This window comes from Drechmeria coniospora, chromosome 03, assembly GCF_001625195.1.
Source record: "Drechmeria coniospora strain ARSEF 6962 chromosome 03, whole genome shotgun sequence".
Classification (NCBI taxonomy): Eukaryota; Fungi; Ascomycota; class Sordariomycetes; order Hypocreales; family Ophiocordycipitaceae; genus Drechmeria; species Drechmeria coniospora.
In genome coordinates, this window is record NC_054391.1 from 2,573,763 (window position 1) to 2,592,507 (window position 18,745).

The 18,745-nt window shown below is 53.3% G+C and overlaps 4 protein-coding genes across 4 annotated transcripts; 2 read left to right on the plus strand and 2 right to left on the minus strand.

The window, feature by feature from the left end:
* Positions 1-1,513: 1,513 nt before the first annotated feature.
* Positions 1,514-6,818, minus strand: DCS_06519 (Rap1-interacting factor 1; the record flags this gene model as incomplete). The annotated part of the gene is made up of 2 exons (XM_040803807.1): positions 1,514-3,679; positions 3,738-6,818. 2 exons carry the CDS (start codon positions 6,816-6,818, stop codon positions 1,514-1,516), a joined length of 5,247 nt encoding a protein of 1,748 aa, XP_040653911.1.
* Positions 6,819-9,810: 2,992 nt separating this feature from the next.
* DCS_06520 (uncharacterized protein) lies at positions 9,811-10,704 on the plus strand (the record flags this gene model as incomplete). Its single annotated transcript, XM_040803808.1, has 1 exon — positions 9,811-10,704. The coding sequence occupies one exon, from the start codon at positions 9,811-9,813 to the stop codon at positions 10,702-10,704; it is 894 nt and encodes a 297-aa protein (XP_040653912.1).
* Positions 10,705-13,365: 2,661 nt separating this feature from the next.
* Positions 13,366-13,730, plus strand: DCS_06521 (uncharacterized protein; the record flags this gene model as incomplete). The annotated part of the gene is made up of 2 exons (XM_040803809.1): positions 13,366-13,547; positions 13,622-13,730. The coding sequence occupies 2 exons, from the start codon at positions 13,366-13,368 to the stop codon at positions 13,728-13,730; spliced, it is 291 nt and encodes a 96-aa protein (XP_040653913.1).
* Positions 13,731-14,309: 579 nt separating this feature from the next.
* On the minus strand, positions 14,310-17,150 carry DCS_06522 (M protein repeat protein; the record flags this gene model as incomplete). The annotated part of the gene is made up of 6 exons (XM_040803810.1): positions 14,310-14,510; positions 14,631-14,717; positions 14,897-15,341; positions 15,409-16,646; positions 16,726-17,016; positions 17,106-17,150. The coding sequence occupies 6 exons, from the start codon at positions 17,148-17,150 to the stop codon at positions 14,310-14,312; spliced, it is 2,307 nt and encodes a 768-aa protein (XP_040653914.1).
* Between the last annotated feature and the right edge of the window lie 1,595 nt (positions 17,151-18,745).

Here is an 18,745-nt window from a genome sequence, read left to right on the forward strand (position 1 = left end):
AGAGTGACGTCGACGAAAGCGGGTACGATACGGGAGGTGCTGAATACGAGCCAACGTAAGATACGAAGTCGCAACCAATGGGAGAGACCACAGGTCGCCGTAGCAGACAGGGAGAGACGATATACTTGGGTCAATGGATAGCGTAGATGGGTGCGTGATGGAGCGTGATTGAGCAAGAGGAGGATCAACCGCTCTGGAGCAAACGATGTAGAGGTCGGTCCGGGTAGGACCTACGGAGTACTAGGCTACTCGTCATGCTACGTAGCCATGTGTTGGTGGGTTTGGTTTTGGGAAGGAGGAGGGAGGCAAGTGGGGGAGGAAAGGCGGGGTAGTACAAGGAACTCTAAAGTACGGAGTGCGTGCAGTGGGGTGGCAAAAATGTCGATTCAATTTGTAGGAGCAGCGCTACCAAAACTGAATCGTCACTTTTGTCAAGTGACTGCAAGTACAAGTATTGCCGGAGTACAAGTTTTCCGTACACCGTAAGTACAGTAAGTACGCTGTACAGTACTTAATACTAGTAAGTATCTGCATACATGCGTGTTGTTGTACAGTGCTCAGTAATGCACTTTGTACAGTACTCAGTTCTGCACTTTGTACAGTACTCAGTAATGCACTTTGTACAGTACTCAGTAATGCACTTTGTACAGTACTCAGTAATGCACTTTGTACAGTACTCCGTGCTCTGGACTTGTAGGGAGCACGTAAATGTACAAGTACAGTACTCCGTAGCTACTTAAATGCTTACCCACTGCGGTAGGCTATGCAGCATGAATGCACATGTACCAACTCGTTCGTGTTGGTACTTACAGATGCACGTTTGCACGGAACCTTGACTATAATATCGTTTGCGTCGTCCTGGACAGACACCAGCAAGACCAGCCGACCATCTCTCAGTTCAACATCCGATGACACTGTCATACGCATACCACGGATGTGCGGGCAGCGCAGATTCTCAAGTTTGTAGAATATCATTCATGATTAGGTTGACAAGAACAGGCAGGTAGGTGCCTTGTATAGTTGGAATTTCCTCAATCCTTTGCCAATAGCCACCGACATAGTCCCCAGCCATAAAGGTTCGTCCGAACAATCATGATCCTAGTGCAGTAATAGCTTCGCCGCGGAAGGACAGTGCAATGCTGGTGCTGCACTAGTGACGATCTACTCGCTCCTGTGCGTGTATTACAGTTTTTGCTTATCCCGATCCGCTCCGCCGGATTCTTCTTCATCTGACCTGAACAAGCGAACCAAACAAAATATGTCGTCGATGCGACTCGAAACCGCATGTTTCGCTACGGAGCTCGACGTCGTCGTATGAATACATGTTCATTTCCCAACATATATTTACCGGGATCCCCGTTTATGTGGTCATGGGAGATATGTGAAATGCCCCAGCTGGCCTCCCCAGAAACCAAGGCCCATTTCGCTGCCTTCTTCCGCGCCTGGTGCATGACGGTGCTTTGGACGCCGGCAAGGCTTTCGTGCCAAGTCCAGTGCCCGCCCATCCCCCACCTCAAGCCCTTGCCCTTCCTCTCCGCTCGGCTTTGTAAAGTTCCCGTTTCATGTCCATCAACAGGTCCTCCATCGCGTATACCGTCTCTCGATCAAGCGAAGCGTTGCGAAGCTGGGCCAGCCCGGTTCGCAGCGACTCCATGATCGATTGCCTCTCCTCTCCTCCGCCATCCGTATCCTTTTCTCCATTCTTCTTCACATCCGCACGGCCTGCGAGCTTTGCCTTCGCCGAAGATCTTGGCCGCGCCGTCTGCTGCTCGTCGTGAGCCTGGGACGCGGCAAACGACTCCGTCACCAACTGAGACAGCAGCTCCTCGTCCGTGTCCCCTCCGTCCAAGTTCCCCTTGACATTCTCCAAAATCTCGGCCGACGCCTTCGGTGATGCCGTCTTCGCGTCCGCCGGACTGGGTGCCTGAAGCTTGCGCTTGCGCGAGCCTCCTCTCGTCTTCACTCCATTGCTGTGCTGAGCAGTGTGGCCGCTGTCCGCCGAAGCCACGGCTGACTCGTTCGACGATGCTTCCTCCACCCTCGTCTCCCGCCCCGCCTCCCTCGATCGCTTCTTCTTACTTCGGGTCTCGGCTTCCTTGAACCCTCGCTTACGCTTCCTTGTCCTCCCGCCGTCGCCACCTTCATCCACTGCCTTGGTCGGCGAAGACTTGGGCGCTTGCGAGGCCAATCTTTTTGATTCGCGTCGTCGTGTCGGGCTCGGAGACGTGGTCAAGGGCAAGTCTGTGTAGACCGTGATGCAACCTTGGCCGGCCTCCCTGCTCGGCATACTTTTCTTCGTTGGCGTCACCAATTCTCCCGCAGCAGGGAGCTCGTAGTGCCCAGTCTCCAGCTCCATGGCCAAGTCCACCATTTGGTGCTCGTCGCCTTCGCTGAGCGCAAAGTACGTATCCTCGAGCGCATCCTTGACGGACGGCTCCATGTCGCAGGAAGAGTGTGCTTCTTCGTCCATCGGCTGACTCCTGGCATCGACGAATGCTTCATCACCAGATTTCGCCGTTCTCTGCGTCTTGCTAGGCGGCGAGAGATGGCGCAGCGGCGGCGTGGAGGGGGTATGGGCAGTTGGGTTCGGCAGGCCACCGCTTTCCTGCGTGTTGTCGGTGTCGGGGCTATCGTCCGCATCCATGACGCTCGGGGGCAATGTTTTCGCTGCTGCCCTCTCGGTAGCAGCATTGCGTTTCTGCCTGCGAGTTCTCCTCCGGGGGGGCTTCGGCCGAGACGGCTCCTCCGGGAGGGGAGGAGATGAAGACTTGGGGCAGCCCGTCGTGGCCTGTTGATTGCCTGCCGCCGATGACCCCGTGGGCGATGAGAACCTCCAATCTTCCATGGAGCTGTTCGCTCTGACGCGTGACTGAATCTCCGACAGTAAAGGATACGGTCGTGGAACAGGAGGTGACGACGGCGGATCATTCATGCCCTCCATCGGCAAGACCTGCCCTCGCCTTGGCGTCGGTGTCAAGGTAATCATGTCGTCGAAAGACTTGCGCTGGGGAGTCGTCTCCATTTTGACATCATCCATGCCGATGGCCACCGAATCTGCTGCCTTCGACTCTGGGTTGGCGGAGCCACTGTGAGAACTGTCGGCGACCAGTGCAACGCTCTCCTGCTGTGATTTCCACACTTGCGTTTCCGGGGCCGCGAGGTTCGGCAACTCATGATTCGAGGCGGAGCATGGTGCAGCTGGCGGGGATCGAATCGACGACGTATTACGACGAAGCCGCGGTGCCCGTCTACCCTTGGCCGAATCTTGATTATCCGTGACAGACTCCGTTTGGCGCGTCGCATGCAACGACCGCTTGGACGATGTCGTCGCCGAGAGTTCTGCCGATGCGTGATTGTGCGATGAGTGGCCATGTCCGTCCGTCGCCCCTCTGAATGTGGAAAGTTGCTCTTCAACGCTCCCATTCGACAACTCGGTTCCAGGCCCAAACAGACCGAGGCTGGTTCGCAGAGATGAAACTGTGGACAGGAGACTATCCGAGCATTCGAGTTTGCCACCCTTTGCCCATGTGTTCCAGAGCTCCGCTGCCGTGCTGACGATGTAGGCATCCTTGCTCTCGAAAGCGGCAGTCAGGAGCAGCTGAACTTGGTCAAAGTCATCCCTGTGCAGCCGTCCGTAGGTGGCCAGTCTGCTGCAAACCTGATCCCAAAGACTTCGTATCTACTGCCGTTAGCTATTGCATGTACCTTGAATGCTGGACATGGGAGACTTTGCTTACAATTTTAGACATGGCGGAGCTGTCGTTCAGTTGAAGCCAATCTTTCTCATCTCGAATCCACGGGCACAGACCAAGCTGCATGTTCGAAATCGTAGTGATGACCGCGCGAGGCAAGGACCTGGCCACAAACCCTAGAAAGGACTCGGCAAATACCTCTACTTTTTGGCGTGTTCCAAAGTCCGAACATTGGGCGTAGAGCCTTTGCATCACATGGTTGCCGAGCTTGTAGAGACTATCACAAGGATCCGACGGTCCCAGACCTGCCCCTGTCGAGGGTGTCCCCCAGGCCTGTAGGCGAACGGCGTCCAACGTCTGCCCATCACATGGTAACTTGGCGACATTACAGAGCAGTGCCATCGCCTGAAACCAAACCATCGACGGCACGGAGGTATCCTTGGAAAGAGTTTCGAGTAAGCCCTTGGCGATGGGGTCAACGACGAGAAGAGCAACACCTGCGTCGCCGATATCCTCCACGACCTTGTTGCAAATAGCGTCAAACAGGGAACCCCAGTGAGCGATCGGCAAGCCAGGGTGGCATGTGAGACCACGCTCGAGATGCGACACGATATCGAGGTGCTCTGACGCCAGAGGTTGATTGGTAGTGACGAGACTGGATCGTGAAGCGAGGCTGTTGGCGAAGGGCAACTTCATGTGGTCCGCCAAAAGCAGCCACGGTCCACATGCGGACGGACAGCTTCGCGGCAGCAATTGCATTAGTTCCTGGGCAAGTTCAACACGTCCCTTGGCGCTCCTGCTTGCGAAGAAGGGTTCAAACGCCGATCGAAACAAGTCGGCCAGTTCTGCATCGTCGACGCAACCCGGAGGAGTTGTGCACATCAGCAGAAAGAGGTGGTGGAGAGAGATGCGGGCGACACCGCTGGGCGGGTTTGGTTTGCTGAGCCGTTGCGTTGGCGTGGCGACCGATTCAAAGTTGCTGTCGACACGCAGGGACAACTTCTTCTCGGTGAAAGGAAGCAAGCCTAGTCCGTCGACAAGAAGGCGAACGAACTGCGTCACACTAGCCAGAAACTCGGACTGGGTGCGCGCGCCGTCAGCGAGACCTGCCGACCAAACCTTGGACAGGAATCCGAAGCTGCAGGCCAAGAACTTTGCAGTATCATCCGACACCTTGATGTCCTTGGCTGACGCCGCGACGACTGAGCCGATGAGGGATTTCCATAGTCGGAAGGCCAAGCTCTCCTTGTTGGCGAGGTCGACAAACCTCCTGTCAAGAATAGGGCCCACCGCTTCGAACACCTTGACGCAGTTTCGCCGGATCCACTTAGGATCGAGGGGCAGCAGCTCTTCGGGATGAACAGGCGCTGCATCCATGATGCGATCCAGGTTCCGCGACGGGCGAGGTGTCGAGACGTCCAAGAGGCCAACCAGCGTTCGAGCGGCCTGCATGGTGCAGTCCCCAGAAACGCCATGCCTGTCATCGAGGCTCACCAGCTGAGTCATTACCGGATGAACAGCAACATCCCAGATGACATCGATGGGGTACTTGGCGCCGCCCTGAGCGACGGAGAAGTAGTAGAGGCTGCATATTCCGCCAAAGACAGCGCGCCGAAGTTTCATGGGCTCCTCTTGCTGTTTGGCGCCCGAAACCTTCCTCCGGAGCTGGCTCAAAAGCGGCTGACAGAGTGTGGCGATGGACTTTGGAGAGAGCTTGCAGTCGACGAGGGATAGGTAAACGTAACGATTCCAGGCTCTGTTGGCTTCATGCTTCGTCGCGGCATCCGGGGTGTTAAACGCGGACTGCACAAGTACCAGCCATGGACTGTAGTGCTGCCATTTGTCCAAGGGAAAACGGAGAAAGAGGATCGTCGCACCCCAGATCTGCGGCATCGCGGCGCTGGTTAGTTTGTCCTTGAGCATATGCTGCAGCCGCTGGATGAAGAAATCCATGTAACTTTCATCCTCATGCTGGGCGCTGAACAACTCGTTCACCTTGCGAAAGAGCGTCTTGTCGGATCGAAGGGCGAAGCCAGCCTCGACAGCAAGACTAATCGCCTGGGCACGGATATCCTTGACGGAGCTGAGCATGTCTGTGAACATGTCTTGGAGCCAGTCCGAGTGCGTCACCATGCAAGCGCGGGACTGCTGGACAAGCCGCTTGTAGATGAGCAGGCGGCTCATGACGACGCTCTTGCCCTTCATGTGGTGCCCAATGCCGTGGAGGGCGATGACGAGCCGGCCGACGCGGTCCAACGTCATGACCTTGGCGGGAAAGCTCTGGAAGGCAACGGCCTGCATCAGGTGACGAACAACATCCTTGGGCACGGAAATATCTTCGAAGGATCGAATCGCGTGGTCTATGACGAAGACGCCAAAGTCAGAGGTGAGCGTCGAAGCGATGGCTTGGAACTGGAGGAAAGTGGCGAGCAGGGTGAGAGCGTGGTTGACGAGGGACGCGTCGAGGGCGCCAGTTTCGGTCTTGGAGGTCATGTCGCGCTGGATAAACTGCATGAACAAACTCATCTTGGCCTGCAGCGCGACCCGATCGGGAAGATTGTTGGACGTCTTCAACGCCCTGGAGAGCATCATGTAGGCGTCCAGCTTGGAGTCCCGGTCGGCACCGGCAAGGTGCTTGATGGTGGAGTCGAGCATCTCGGTGACGTTTGGCTGGGCTGCCGTGCCATCGAGGTCGCCGCCGAGAGATGAGGATAGCGGTTTCGGCGAGGGCGAAGGCTTGAGGATGCCTTTGATGGGTTTGGCGGTGGCCGAGGAGGGGGCCGAGAGGGGGGAGGATTTGATATCGCCAGGGCCGGAAACACTGGGGTACTGGGGGGCCTCCTTGTACTCGGTATGGACGGACCACTCGACCCTTTTGCGCCTGTGAGACGAACTCGGGTTGGATCTTGTTGCGATGGCAGAGCGAGGGCAACCGGCGTTTGGGGGCGTCTGGAGGCTGCGGCATGGGTCGAATGCCTGTGAGCGAGAGAGTGCAAGGGACTTGAGGGAGACGTCTGGGTCGTGAGCCGACGTCTCCCGCGGAGGCGTTGGTGGTCTTGCCGGCAGGGACTTGAATATGTTGCAGCTGGTCGTGGTTGAGGGGGGCTGCGCTACTGAAGATGCCATGGCTGCTCTGCAGAAAGAAGGGGGCCGAGAGGCAGCCGCAGAGAGGCGATCTACAGTGCGAGAGACCGGCCGACGAGAGGACGAGAAACCATCAAATGCGACTCAGTTCCGTGGGCAGACGACGAATGTGTGGGAAATGGCGAAGGATGGAGGAAGCCGTGATGCTGGACGACGATCCTGTCTTGACGGATGAAATTATGTAGGTAGCGGATGCTAATGGCAGAGGTCTTTATGAAACGCGCCTGGTCTGTCCAAAATCGCGTTTAGTACCGCGGGTTGGCGCGACGCGAGGCAGGGTACCTCACTTGTACTTACATCCCTCAATTGGCGGATGGATACCTCTATTAACCTCCCTACGAACGGTACCAGTACGAAAGTACTTGCAAGTACAGAGTACCTAAGTACTTAGTAAGTACTGTAAGTACAGGCCAAGCCGACGGTTTCTTGGCATTTTCAGCGAGCTACGGAGTACTTAATTACGGAGTACGGAGTGCTCCATTAACCAAGTATATAACCCGTACGAAGTATGGAATAATACACTTTTAACTCGCGCGCCAGGGAGAATCATACCTAATAGAAAGAAATATACTTATAGTATGCAAGAGTATAGTGTACCTGTAAGAATGTTATTCGGTGGGCACCAAATTAGTATACTATATTACCTGTGTCACGCAACACAAAGTATTTGTTCCTGTATAAACTAATAAATAAAAACTACATCTCACAACGAGTAAGTTATAATGCATTCTGTTTTGTGCACAATTATAAAAGAGTACTGCATTCCGTCGCCCTTGGTGGTCATGCTGGCGCCAGCTAGTAGTTGCGGATAAAATGTCACTCACCCCCGCAGCATACAAGGGCCTGCCGTTCTATTCTTGATTTCGTCGTAGGGAACCCGCTTCGCCTGCGACTCAGGCTCGGTACGGGCTCGGCTGTGGCCCTGACGTCTTCCTGCCGGGTGGAATATCGGGGGGGAGTGCATGCCGAATTGGTCACTGATATCGGAGACTCCCCATTTACTGTCCCGCAACGCTGCCGTCAGCCTGGGGCCGCGTCGGGTCCTAAGTCTCTCCTCAATACGGCAGATTGCTATGCCTGCTGCAACACACCTGTATATCCCTACCGGCTTAATGTAGTCGTCCTTTGGGATGCCTCGACTGATACCATAGTACCGTATCGCCTTGGATAGTCCGCGACGGAGCCTCATTAGTTTGACCGTGTCTTTCCAATGCATTCCTCCCGCCAGGGTCAGCTTCTGTTCAAAGCGAATGTAGAACGTAAAGAAGGGCTCGTTGGTGCCTTGCTCAACCTGTTCCAGTTCCGTTGGGGCGATTTCCTGGCGGTATGGATTGGCAAAAATTGTCTCGAGATACCCGAGGAACTGTGCTGGGTCGTACCCGAAATGCTCTCCTGCCTTACAGAAAAGAGTTTCTCGTGCTTGAACCTTGGGGGACGAGATTCTGCTACAAGAGTATCCATTGGTCTTTGACTGAGGAGATAATCGCCCTGTCGGCCTGATGTTTGTGCTCTATGACGAGCCGCGTGGCTGCGAAGCTAGTATTGTTTCCGTTATAATGTGTACCTATCAGGATCGGGTTGTAGCTGATGGGGAGGGAGGACTTGGCCGATTCGTCTCTCGGGCGGTTGTATATCTGGTCCGTCGTGGGGGCATCTACTTGCTGTGCTGGTGGTATGGGCTTTGGTGGGAACTGGTTCTGCACCCCTTACTGTTGATATGCGATTTGCTCTGCTTGCTTACCGCGTCGTATTCTTAAGGACGCGAAGTCAGTACAAACCATTTCTGCAAAATTCCATTATTTCCGCAAAATTGATCGTTACACCCTGGGGGCGGTTGCCTTGCTGTTCATTTTCCATTGCGATTGTAAGTAAAGAGCTTACGGAGTACTCCGTACTGTAATAGCTACTATTCCTAGAAGGAACCCGTAAGGATTTTTAATAGACTTGCGGAGTACGGAGTAAGTACGGAGTAGAGAGGTCAGTACTCCGTACTCCGTAATATAGCTTCTACATTTAGGGGGTGGGGGGTTAGGTGGGTCCGCTCCTACTCGCCGTAAGTACTCCGTACTTGTCTTATTGTAGGTACAGTACAAGATACAAGACATAACAATAATTCTCAAGATATTAAGAAATTTTATGAATAATTTTATAATTTATAATATTAAAAATACTATATTATTATGAGTTGATTATTGCTGTTACTATAAGAAACTTGATAGGTTTAATTAAAAGACTTATAGAATAAAATGAAGTGGACAGGATAGAGAGTTCCCTGGGGAAGGGCTCTACTGTATATGTAAGCCCGCTCCCACTCGCCCTAAGTAATGGTCGGGCATAGCCCAAGACGTAACACTCAAACTATTTATTCAAGTTCTAGTAATTCTATTAATGTTCATATTTAGTTTTGCTGTTTCTATATTCTTTCAATTTTCTTAATTTTCTCAAATCATTATTTGTCAGTACTGTTTTGCTCCTATTCATGCCTTTTTTTTTATTTATTGGCAGCGCACAGCACACACACAGCATAGAGAACCGCACTAGTTTTCCCCAGCGCACTTAATTATAACAGTGTCTACATGAATAATATACGGAGCACATGTACTGTGCTTGCCACTGGTCGTGTTACTAAACTGCTCCCTTCAAGTCATCCATCCCTCCGTTCAATTCAGCCAACTCTCATTCTAAGCCACCCGCCTCGCCTCGCCCTCCGTTCAGTTCAGCCAACTCTCATTTTAAGCCACCCGCCTCGCCTCGCCTCGCCTCGCTTCACTTTCTTTTGGATTCTTCGTCTGCCGTACATTTGCAGCGATTGACGATGCATATTTGAACATCTAGATACATCCTTCTCTTTTGATTGAACCAACTTGGATAAAGCTGACGTTTTGGATTGTGGTACTAATTACAGACCTTCGCGTCGGTTCCCATTCTGCTGAATCTAGTCATCCAACACAGGCAATTGTCCGGCCCATGAAACATGGCATCATTCAATTGCCGTTACTCGACAGCCTCTCCCGTTCTCGCCATGCAACCCCAGCCTTCAATCCAACCAGCACCTCCAATGGCAAGAGTGACGCATGACCCAGCCGCGGGGGCATTGCTCGACCCTCCATCTCATGAACAGGCGGATAAGTATGCACCAAAGCCGGCTGCTGGTAGGAAACGATCGTGGGGCGAAGCTACAAACATTCCCGAGCCTGGCCCTCCGACCCCGGCGGCCATTGATCCGCATGGAGGATTGGCTTGCGGTGAGGGTATGACGCCCACGGAGTCGAAGAGCAGCATTCTCACCGACGCCGTCAACCCGTCCGATGGTTGGTTCAGTGACGAGAAGACGAGCGACGGGCAGGATGCAACCCATCAAGACGCACAACGGCGGATCAACCCGGCCAGTCACAAGTCGCAGCGTGTTGACCACAGCATACATGAATCGCCGGCGCTGCATCCCTCAAGCTGCGACGACGGAGGCAAGCGTGCGGGAGTGGAGGACTCGGGTGGCGCTGGCGGTCTCGTCATTGATGACTTCACCATTCATCTCGGCATTGGGTGGAGAAAAATCAGCAATGACGAGGATATCCAGGCGGCTGCCCGAGGCTGGGCCCGCTTTATAGAGAACCACTTTCCCCTCCATCGTGTTCAGATCTGCCTCGAGAGCAAAGGGTTGCAGTCATACCTGGTCGAAACATCCGAGGGCTATTTTCTCTTTGCAGAAAATTTGCGACAAGGCCGGCTGGTTAGCCGCAGCATCGAGGGCGCAGTTCGCAACTTGCAGCAAACACCGCCAATATTTGACGGGGAGGAGTTTGCGATGAAATGTAAAAATTCGCAGTCGACTGAGCCTTTGGCCGACACCGAGATGAGCCTAGAGTAGCCATCGCCGCATTGATGCTAAATGACAGTAGAAATGCAGTTGCTTCCGTTCGTGTTGTGCTTCGGGCCATGAAGTTCAATCCAAGGTCGACCGAACGTAGGCACCGGTTGCGCCGGCGCAGACGAGTATCACCTCGTCCCATCTGTGGTAATTCCTGCCGTCCATGCGTTTATAGAATAGCCGGCTCATGATGCGTCTTCTGCGTACGATCCGGTGTGTGCAAGTCGGTATCAAGATATCGTACGAAGGTGAAGGTGCACGTACACGTACGCACCTCTCGGCCTTGCAATTGTACGAGAGGCTCCTAAAGCATCGGTTTTTATGGACGTGAACAGCCAGCCACATACAAAGTCATGGCGGGTACAGAGCAAGATTGTTGGGGATTTTTGAACGAAGCAGAGATATGTTCGAATGCTGTTCTGATGCGCCGACGGGTATATGACACCCACGGGACCATCGTATGAAGAATATCACGACAACTACCACGACAGCGAAGTACTTCACTTTGAGGCTTCAGCCAAGGAAGGATCCGGCTTGGGCGTATCACACTCGCATTGTTTTCCGTGCGTGCAGTAATCGCATCTGTGTTGCAGAAATTCTTGACGGATTTGTCAGGAGTGCATTGAAATGGCTGGCAGCAACGCGTCGCCCTGGTCCGCCCTCGGGAGGATACGATGTTGTCCGACTGCACAATAAATCTCGATCAAGCCAAAAAGTATTCTCAAGCTCAGGTATGTGTGAATTTGCCGCCATGACTACACGACAAATGTGCACACCGCACGCAAGTAGTATGTACATGTCGATCTGTGCGTCCTGGAGCCTATGCGGGTGGCGATGAGTTGCTTGCATTTGGTGACTGATTGGCAGTGGGTAGGACCAGCTTCGACAGGGAGCGGTTTGTTCCAAGACGGAGAATTACCGCAGGTGCACACAAGTAAAGTATGCGCGTTAAGAACGTACAGTACGGAGTACGGAGCATCAAGAACTTTTCAGATGGAGTATTATTATTACTTCGGCAGACTGCAAAGAGTACTTGTACAGGCACTTCTACTGTCGTCGTGAGTAAGTAAGTAGTTGTAGGTGTACCGTATTACGGAGTATACTCACGCGAGTGGAAGGTTGTTACCGCTTTCAAGTCCAAGCCATGGTTGTAAGTACAGTAATAGATGGCAATAGGAAAGGAACATGAACTGCGATAAGTGCATTGTGGCCCCCACTGTGCGGAGGATCTACATACTGTACTTGTACTCCGCTCCCCTGCAACTACATACATGTAAGTACATGCAAGTACACTCACTCAAGTATTACAAAGTACGTGCGTTGGTGTGGGTGTATCGAATTTTAAACACCCCGATACGGAGTACCCCGTGCATGTAGGTATGGAGTGCGCCGTACGCAGTACCTGTGCTCCGTACTCTGTAATCCTTGTACATGTACGGAGTACAGGTGCAGTACTTGCACACTGAAAACAAGTACATCTGGACGCCCATACCATACAACTACTGTAGGTAGCGCTACTCCGACAAGTACTTAAACACATGTACACTGCAGTATTGAATCGACACTTTTGCCACCCCACTGTACATACAGGTACCTACAAGTAGAGTGTGGTGTTCTTTTTGGTGTTCGGGACCGAATCCGTCAATACCAACCCCTGCCGCGAGGGGATGCAAGTGGGCCGATCGCAGATATTTCAGCCACACTAGTTCATGTACAGTAAGTACGGAGCGCAAGTGCTCCGTACATGCACAGTACTTACATGTACTATCTACTAAGGACACTGCGCATGTAATACTTCAAGTAATACTTACTGCACACTTTTGGTACTTGTTGTGTAGTTGTACTGTATGTAAGTACACGCACATGTATGTACATGCAAGTGAAGAATCACAGTGTTAGGTGTGCAAGTACTGAGCACGGTACGCTAACGTTCTTCTGGTGGAGCGCGTGCCCTGCTGCTGCTGCCATGTGAGGAATTACAGTACTGTTGGGGCACTGCACTGTACTGTGCGCATACCTACAGGTAGTACTCAAGTACAGTACAGTACAGTAAGTACAGCAGCACTCGGGGCGGCGCACGCATGACAAGCATGCATTCGAAGCCGAGTGGGGTACAGTTCCGCTGCAGAATGTACAGTACTTACGGATACAGAGATGTGTACATGTATGCATGTACACCTACGCTAGAATAGTACCTATCAGGTACAGGCAAATGCATACTGGATCTGAAGTACACATGTACCCATGGCTGCCTGTAAAGTACTGCCGCATGTATCTACTAACTACTAGGTAGTCACTAGTGGCCAACGCCATTGCCCATCTCGACATCGACGAAACCATTGCCAGCCTGGACCCTTCTCCCCGTCACAGCAGCCTACCTCTTTTCTTCAGCAACTCTCTCGATCAAGTGACTCTCTCGATCAAGGAAGAGAGCAAGCAAGCAGTTTGATACAACGCACGACAGACACCCAGGCAGCCAGACAGCCCAGACAGCCTTCCCGGAACTGCTCAAGGAAGGAGTGTCCCGTCCCGAGACAATTACCCCGCCCAAGCACGCAACTTGTCGTTTGGCTCGATTCGGCTTCGCTGCTCGCCCAGCACTCGACCCCATTCCGATCGTTCCTAGGCACAAGTCGCCCGCATCCTCCATCGTCTCTCACCATGAGATTCCTTTCTCATCTCGTGGCCGCCCTTGCCATCGCTCCCGCCGCCCTTGCCGTCGACTTGCGGAAGGCGGCGATTGTCAAGTTCGATGATGCTGCTCCCGACGACTTCGTCAAACAGGTCAAGGATTCCATCCGCACCGGCGGCGGCATCATCACCCATGTCTACAGCCTAATAAAGTGAGTACCTGCACCGAATGCCGCGGCACAGATCGTCCGCAGCAGTCGCAGCCTTGCGCTGACCTCCACCTCAGGGGCTTCGCCGTCAGCGACACTCCCGAAAAGACTTTGGAGTCGATAAAGGCCATGAGCAGCGGCGAGTACAAGGTCCTGGTCGAGGAAGACCTCAAGGTAGAAGTCTAGTCAAAGTTGACCATCTGCCGGGAGTGGGGCACGGCGTTATGGGGAAATGTATTTGTATTGTTAATACGCCTACACGTACGTACGTAGTCTTTTGGATCAGTTCATGAATGGCCATGCGTCCATCGTCCGCTTGTCATTCTCGCTCACTTCACTTCGCGGCCATCATCCGCGCCGTCTCTATCAATCTTTTATTCTGGCCATGCAACACGACATCTCTCACGTTCAGAGGACAACGACTCTCATCGGTTGTTTTTCGGCCGCAGGCGAGTAACAATGCACCCTTGCCACCTCAATCCACGGGGAAAAGGGGGCACAGAGACTGCTCGCGCAGTCGACGACATGAGGACAACAGCCCTGAAGAACCCGAGGGAAACATCGCCCGACTAGACCAGGTCCGTCGCAATCCTGTCGATGATAACCAAAAAAAAAAAAATCATTTGGTCCGCCAAAGGGCACACTACACTATGTATCTATCTATATTGCAAACAGGCTGTGAAGCGTCACTCGTCGGCTTCCAACAAGGGAACTGACCTCAACCCGTGAGATCATTACCTTCGTGGGGTAGCTGAAAGAGTTTGGTCAGTAGAGGTAGAGCAAGTCGCGTCGGCGCAACTGACCATTGACCATCTGCCTCTGCTTGTTCAGCCAGCTCCGAGGCGCATCCTGTCGCCGTTGCAAGACGACATGATTGCTTTGCAGCCGGCTGGTGAGGTCATACCACGCAGTCGCGATTAATGCATTTTCCCGTTGGAGGTTCTTCACCATCTGCTCCGCGGCATCCTGCGGTAAGCCTTTCGTCAGCTACATCGAAAGGAAAGCCCGGGCGACCAAACCGGTAACGGCACGTCTCCGGCTGACACGAGAGGCCCAGGCGCCAAGTAGTGCGACAATCGAACGTACCTTTCGCCCGGCGGAGTCCTCGCCCCCTTGCGCCTCCTTGAGCTTGTGTTGCAGGTCAAGCTTGTCATTCTCCGATTGCTCGAGTTGCTGCGCAAGCCGTCAGAATTTGATCAACAGGAACCGTGCTCAGCAAGTACGCCTGGCCTCCGAAAGTAGAACGCGGCATGCCGAGAGAATAAACACCGCGGGCGGGCGAAACCTTCCATTCCGTGCCGGAACTACCATCTCGAGGCTTACGCTCGCACCGTCGACGGGAAATGACTCACCAGTTTTCGCTCTTTCAGACGAGCCCGTAGCTTCTCAATCTTTTCTCCCGATTTCCTAGCGGCGTCTTCGGCATCGGGGTCGGCCGCCGCGATCGTGCTTGTGTCATTGTCGACCGCCTCCCTGCGTAGCTTGTCCTTGGCGAGAAGGGCCTCGATCAACTGCGATTTTTGAGCGTCCCGCTCGCTCACAACAAAATTATGCTCCTCTCGTAGTCGGTCCAGCTCATCCTTGAGTGACTCGGATATCAGTTTATCCGTGCTCTTCAGATCATCGATCGCCTCCAATCCTCCCTTTTCCGTCGCCGAGAGCTGTGCTTTGACCCGAAGGAGATCTCGGTTCATATCCGCCGCCTTGGCTTGAAGATCCGACGAGCTCTTGGCCGCTTCCTCGAGTTTCGACTGCGATTCCGCGAGCTGAGAACGCAGTTTGATGAACGCTTGCGACCTGTCGAGCGAAGCTGTAAGCAAGCCATTCCCATCCAGCCATCCCCCGGTACGATCGATCCACTAACCTTTCATCCGTCGCGTTCTCCATCAACGCCTTGATCTGCTCTTCTGTGATCGTTTGCTTCTCGAAGATGATGTTCAGGTTTTGCTGAAGCCTCTGCTCCAGGCGCCTCTGCTCCTCCAGTTCGCGCCTAAGTGAGGCGGTGTCCCCGGAGGACCCAAAGGTTCGACGGAGTAGCTCGTTCTCGGCTTTCAGCCTAGACATCTCCAGGGGTACGTTGGCCTGACCTTCACTGCTAGCCGCTTTCAGTTCGTCCTCGAGGTTGAAGGCGGTCGAAGCAGCCAAGTACTGCGAAGGGGATGTGACAGCGGACCCTTGCTGCTGCATCTGGTCCTGCAGGTCTTGTATGAAGCGTTCATCATGGGCACACTGCGCCTTCAATCGTACCAGCTCGTCCCTGAGTGTGGCAATGTCCGTGAGCAGTTGGTTCTTCTGATTCCGTTCGTCCCACAAGTGTTGTTCCGACTGCGTGATCATCCTCGTGAGCTCGTCCTCGGCCTTTCTGGTGCGGTCCCCCCGTTCCCGGTCGTTCTTGAGCGATCGGATCTGCTCCTGCAACTCGGTCCTTTCATACTGGAGGTTTTGCACCTCTCTGACGAGGCCCTGCTGCGCTTCGAGCTTTTGCTTGTACCTCTCGGCCGTATTGGCCTTCTTCTCCAGCTCCTCTGCCTTGTGTTTCCATTCGGTGGCTTGGTCTCGAAGCTCGTCCGCTTGCATGCTCTTCTGGCTCAGCCTTTGCACCTCACTTTCCAGCTGCGCCTTCGCCCTGTCGCTGTCTCTGATGCTCTCCTCATTCCTGGATATGATTTCCATCTGCTCTTGCACCTGTGCTTCCAGGAGTTTGATGGCCTGGGCGCTGTGTGCTCCATCGAGCGTCGCTTTCCGAAAAACGTCCAGCTCGCGCTCATTCTTCTCCTTCTCATGTTTCAGTTCCTCGTGACTTTGCTGCAGATGCTCGAGTCGAGTGATGTAGTCGGAAAGAGCTTTTTTGGCAGCATCGAGCTGTTGCCGAAGCGTGGCATTCTGCTCTTCGACGACGAGGTCGATGTCTCGTGCCTCCGTGACGGCGTCGATCGCCTCGTCCAAGTCGGCATCCTTGTAGCTCTCAACGTCCTGCTGCATGCCGCGGATAATTTGCATAATCTCCGCTTGGTTGTCACGGTCAAGGCCGTGCTGTATCCGCGGCACGTACTTTCCATTGTCAGGGCCCATGGCAGCAGCGGACACCATGACGGCAAGTAGCTATCGGCAAAAGGACGAGAGTAAGCGCGAGCCCGGGCAACCTGGCGGGCTGGACTGCATCGTGGGCGCATCAACGTACCTGGCTAATGCCCTGCGCCTCGGGAATCTCGGTGATGGCATGGAAGTCAACCCTTCTCGCTTGGCAAGCGAGCTCGGGGACTCTCTGACGGATGAATCGAAACAAACCCTTGTACACTGTTTGAATGTTGCGCTTGTTGGTCAGGTACTTGGAGGTGCCGGGGGGGTTGGACTCGAGGTGTGAAGGTTCGAATTCGGAATCCAGCTCGTGGAGGATGTGCGCGAGAATGATGCCATTGCGCAACTCCTCCAGGGATTCGGCCGTCTGGTCGAGATCAAAGACTTGGTTGACCTAGGAAACAAGGGTCCATGGATTAGTTGTTGAGGCCAGGAACACCTCTGCGGAGCTGCTGTCTGCGCGTCCAAGGAGTTCAAACGTACGGCCTTGAGCAGCGCGGCTTGGGCGCGCGGGCTGTAAGCGGGCATTGTCGTGTCGTACGGATACGAAGATGCCTCTGGAGCCAGAATGAGCATGAGACTGGGACGATAGATTTCAGAGGGTGGGGGGGGGGTTACTTACATGAGCGGCCAGGCAACGTTTCTTTACGCTCTCGCTGGGTTGCAGGTGGACGAGTGAGTGACCCCCTGGGCCGTCCGTCGTTCGCAATCCTTAGGAAGCACCGACGGTGATGCAATGTGTGGCTCGCTGTCCGTAAGCGGAGGCTGCCGGAGGAAATGGGAGCATCATCGGACACCGAGCTTTCTTGATGGAGCAGCACACGACAGCAAGCCGAAGCTCTGCAGCAGGTGAATGTTCCAATTCGAACCCGACTCTGCCCGGGCGGCTAAGAAATACCGATGTTGGAAGACGAATTTCCTTGACTGGGTGTTAGGGTTCAAGTCTGTCCATTAAGGGGCCACCTAGCTCATTTGAATGGTAATAGAGGAGGCTTGCTTTTTCATGCAACAGCAAGTAAGTACAGGTACGGAGTACTCTGTACATGCAATCAAGTATGCTATGTGCAAGGTATACTCCGTACTTGTATACCCAAATACTCCACTCTGCAGCTCTGCGTACAAATACGGCTTTACTCAGTAAATTACTTACTTAATTGTGCCAACAACAGCTAATTAAACAGTGCAGTAATTACTTGCACATTTACTTAGGTTCTCAGGCAAGAATCAAGAATCGGAACGAAAAAAAAATACAGTACAGTAATTCCCCGTACATCCATCCCTACTTGAAAAATTCAGTATATATTATCCAGGTTTATATTCTCTAATAAACCAAGAAGATATATAATCAATGATAAAATATTGTTATAATCGCGGGCTACACTCGAACAAAGACATAAGGCAGGTTGGTCATGGACCTACCCAGAGGGCCCAGCTATAACGGGAAGCTCTATGCCAACTACCTGTCCTTAGACTTCCCTCCTGCAAGTTTTTTGATACCGTTATAAGATTCCTACAGCAGCTGCCTAGTAATAACTCCGTAGCAAATAAAAGACTTCCCTTGGCTAGGAAGAAACAAGGTCTAACTATTGAAATCGAGAATGGAAAACTACCTACCAGAGGACTGCTCCCAGTCTACAGTATGCTGGCTGACTTGAGAGCAGCAATCTGATCTGAGTTGGCATCAGTACAAACCCGACTAGAAGAACATGCCGAACAGATTGCTTACCTCCAGCAAGAAGGACGCAACCAGGCTGCACAAAACCCGAGGCAAACACCTGTACCACCAAAGGAGATTTCCTCAACGGACCTATCGCGGAACCACACCGGGGACGACTCGGGCACGCCCCGCGCCCCGAACCGACGCAAAGAGATCCCGATAGGGGAGCCGTACGATAGTAACAAGGCCTTATTCGCAGCCTGGCGACTCTTTATAGAGCACAAACTCTAGGCCGACAAGGAATTGATCGGGCCCGCCAAGGACCAGTGGATGTTCTTATAGTAGAGCCTGTCTGCTAAAGTCAAGATACGCGTTTCTATCTTCTTTGTGGAAGGGGCTTAAGTCGGCTTCGATCCGCTCCAGTTCCTTGCATACCTTGCAACTGTTTACTCCAACCCATACCGCC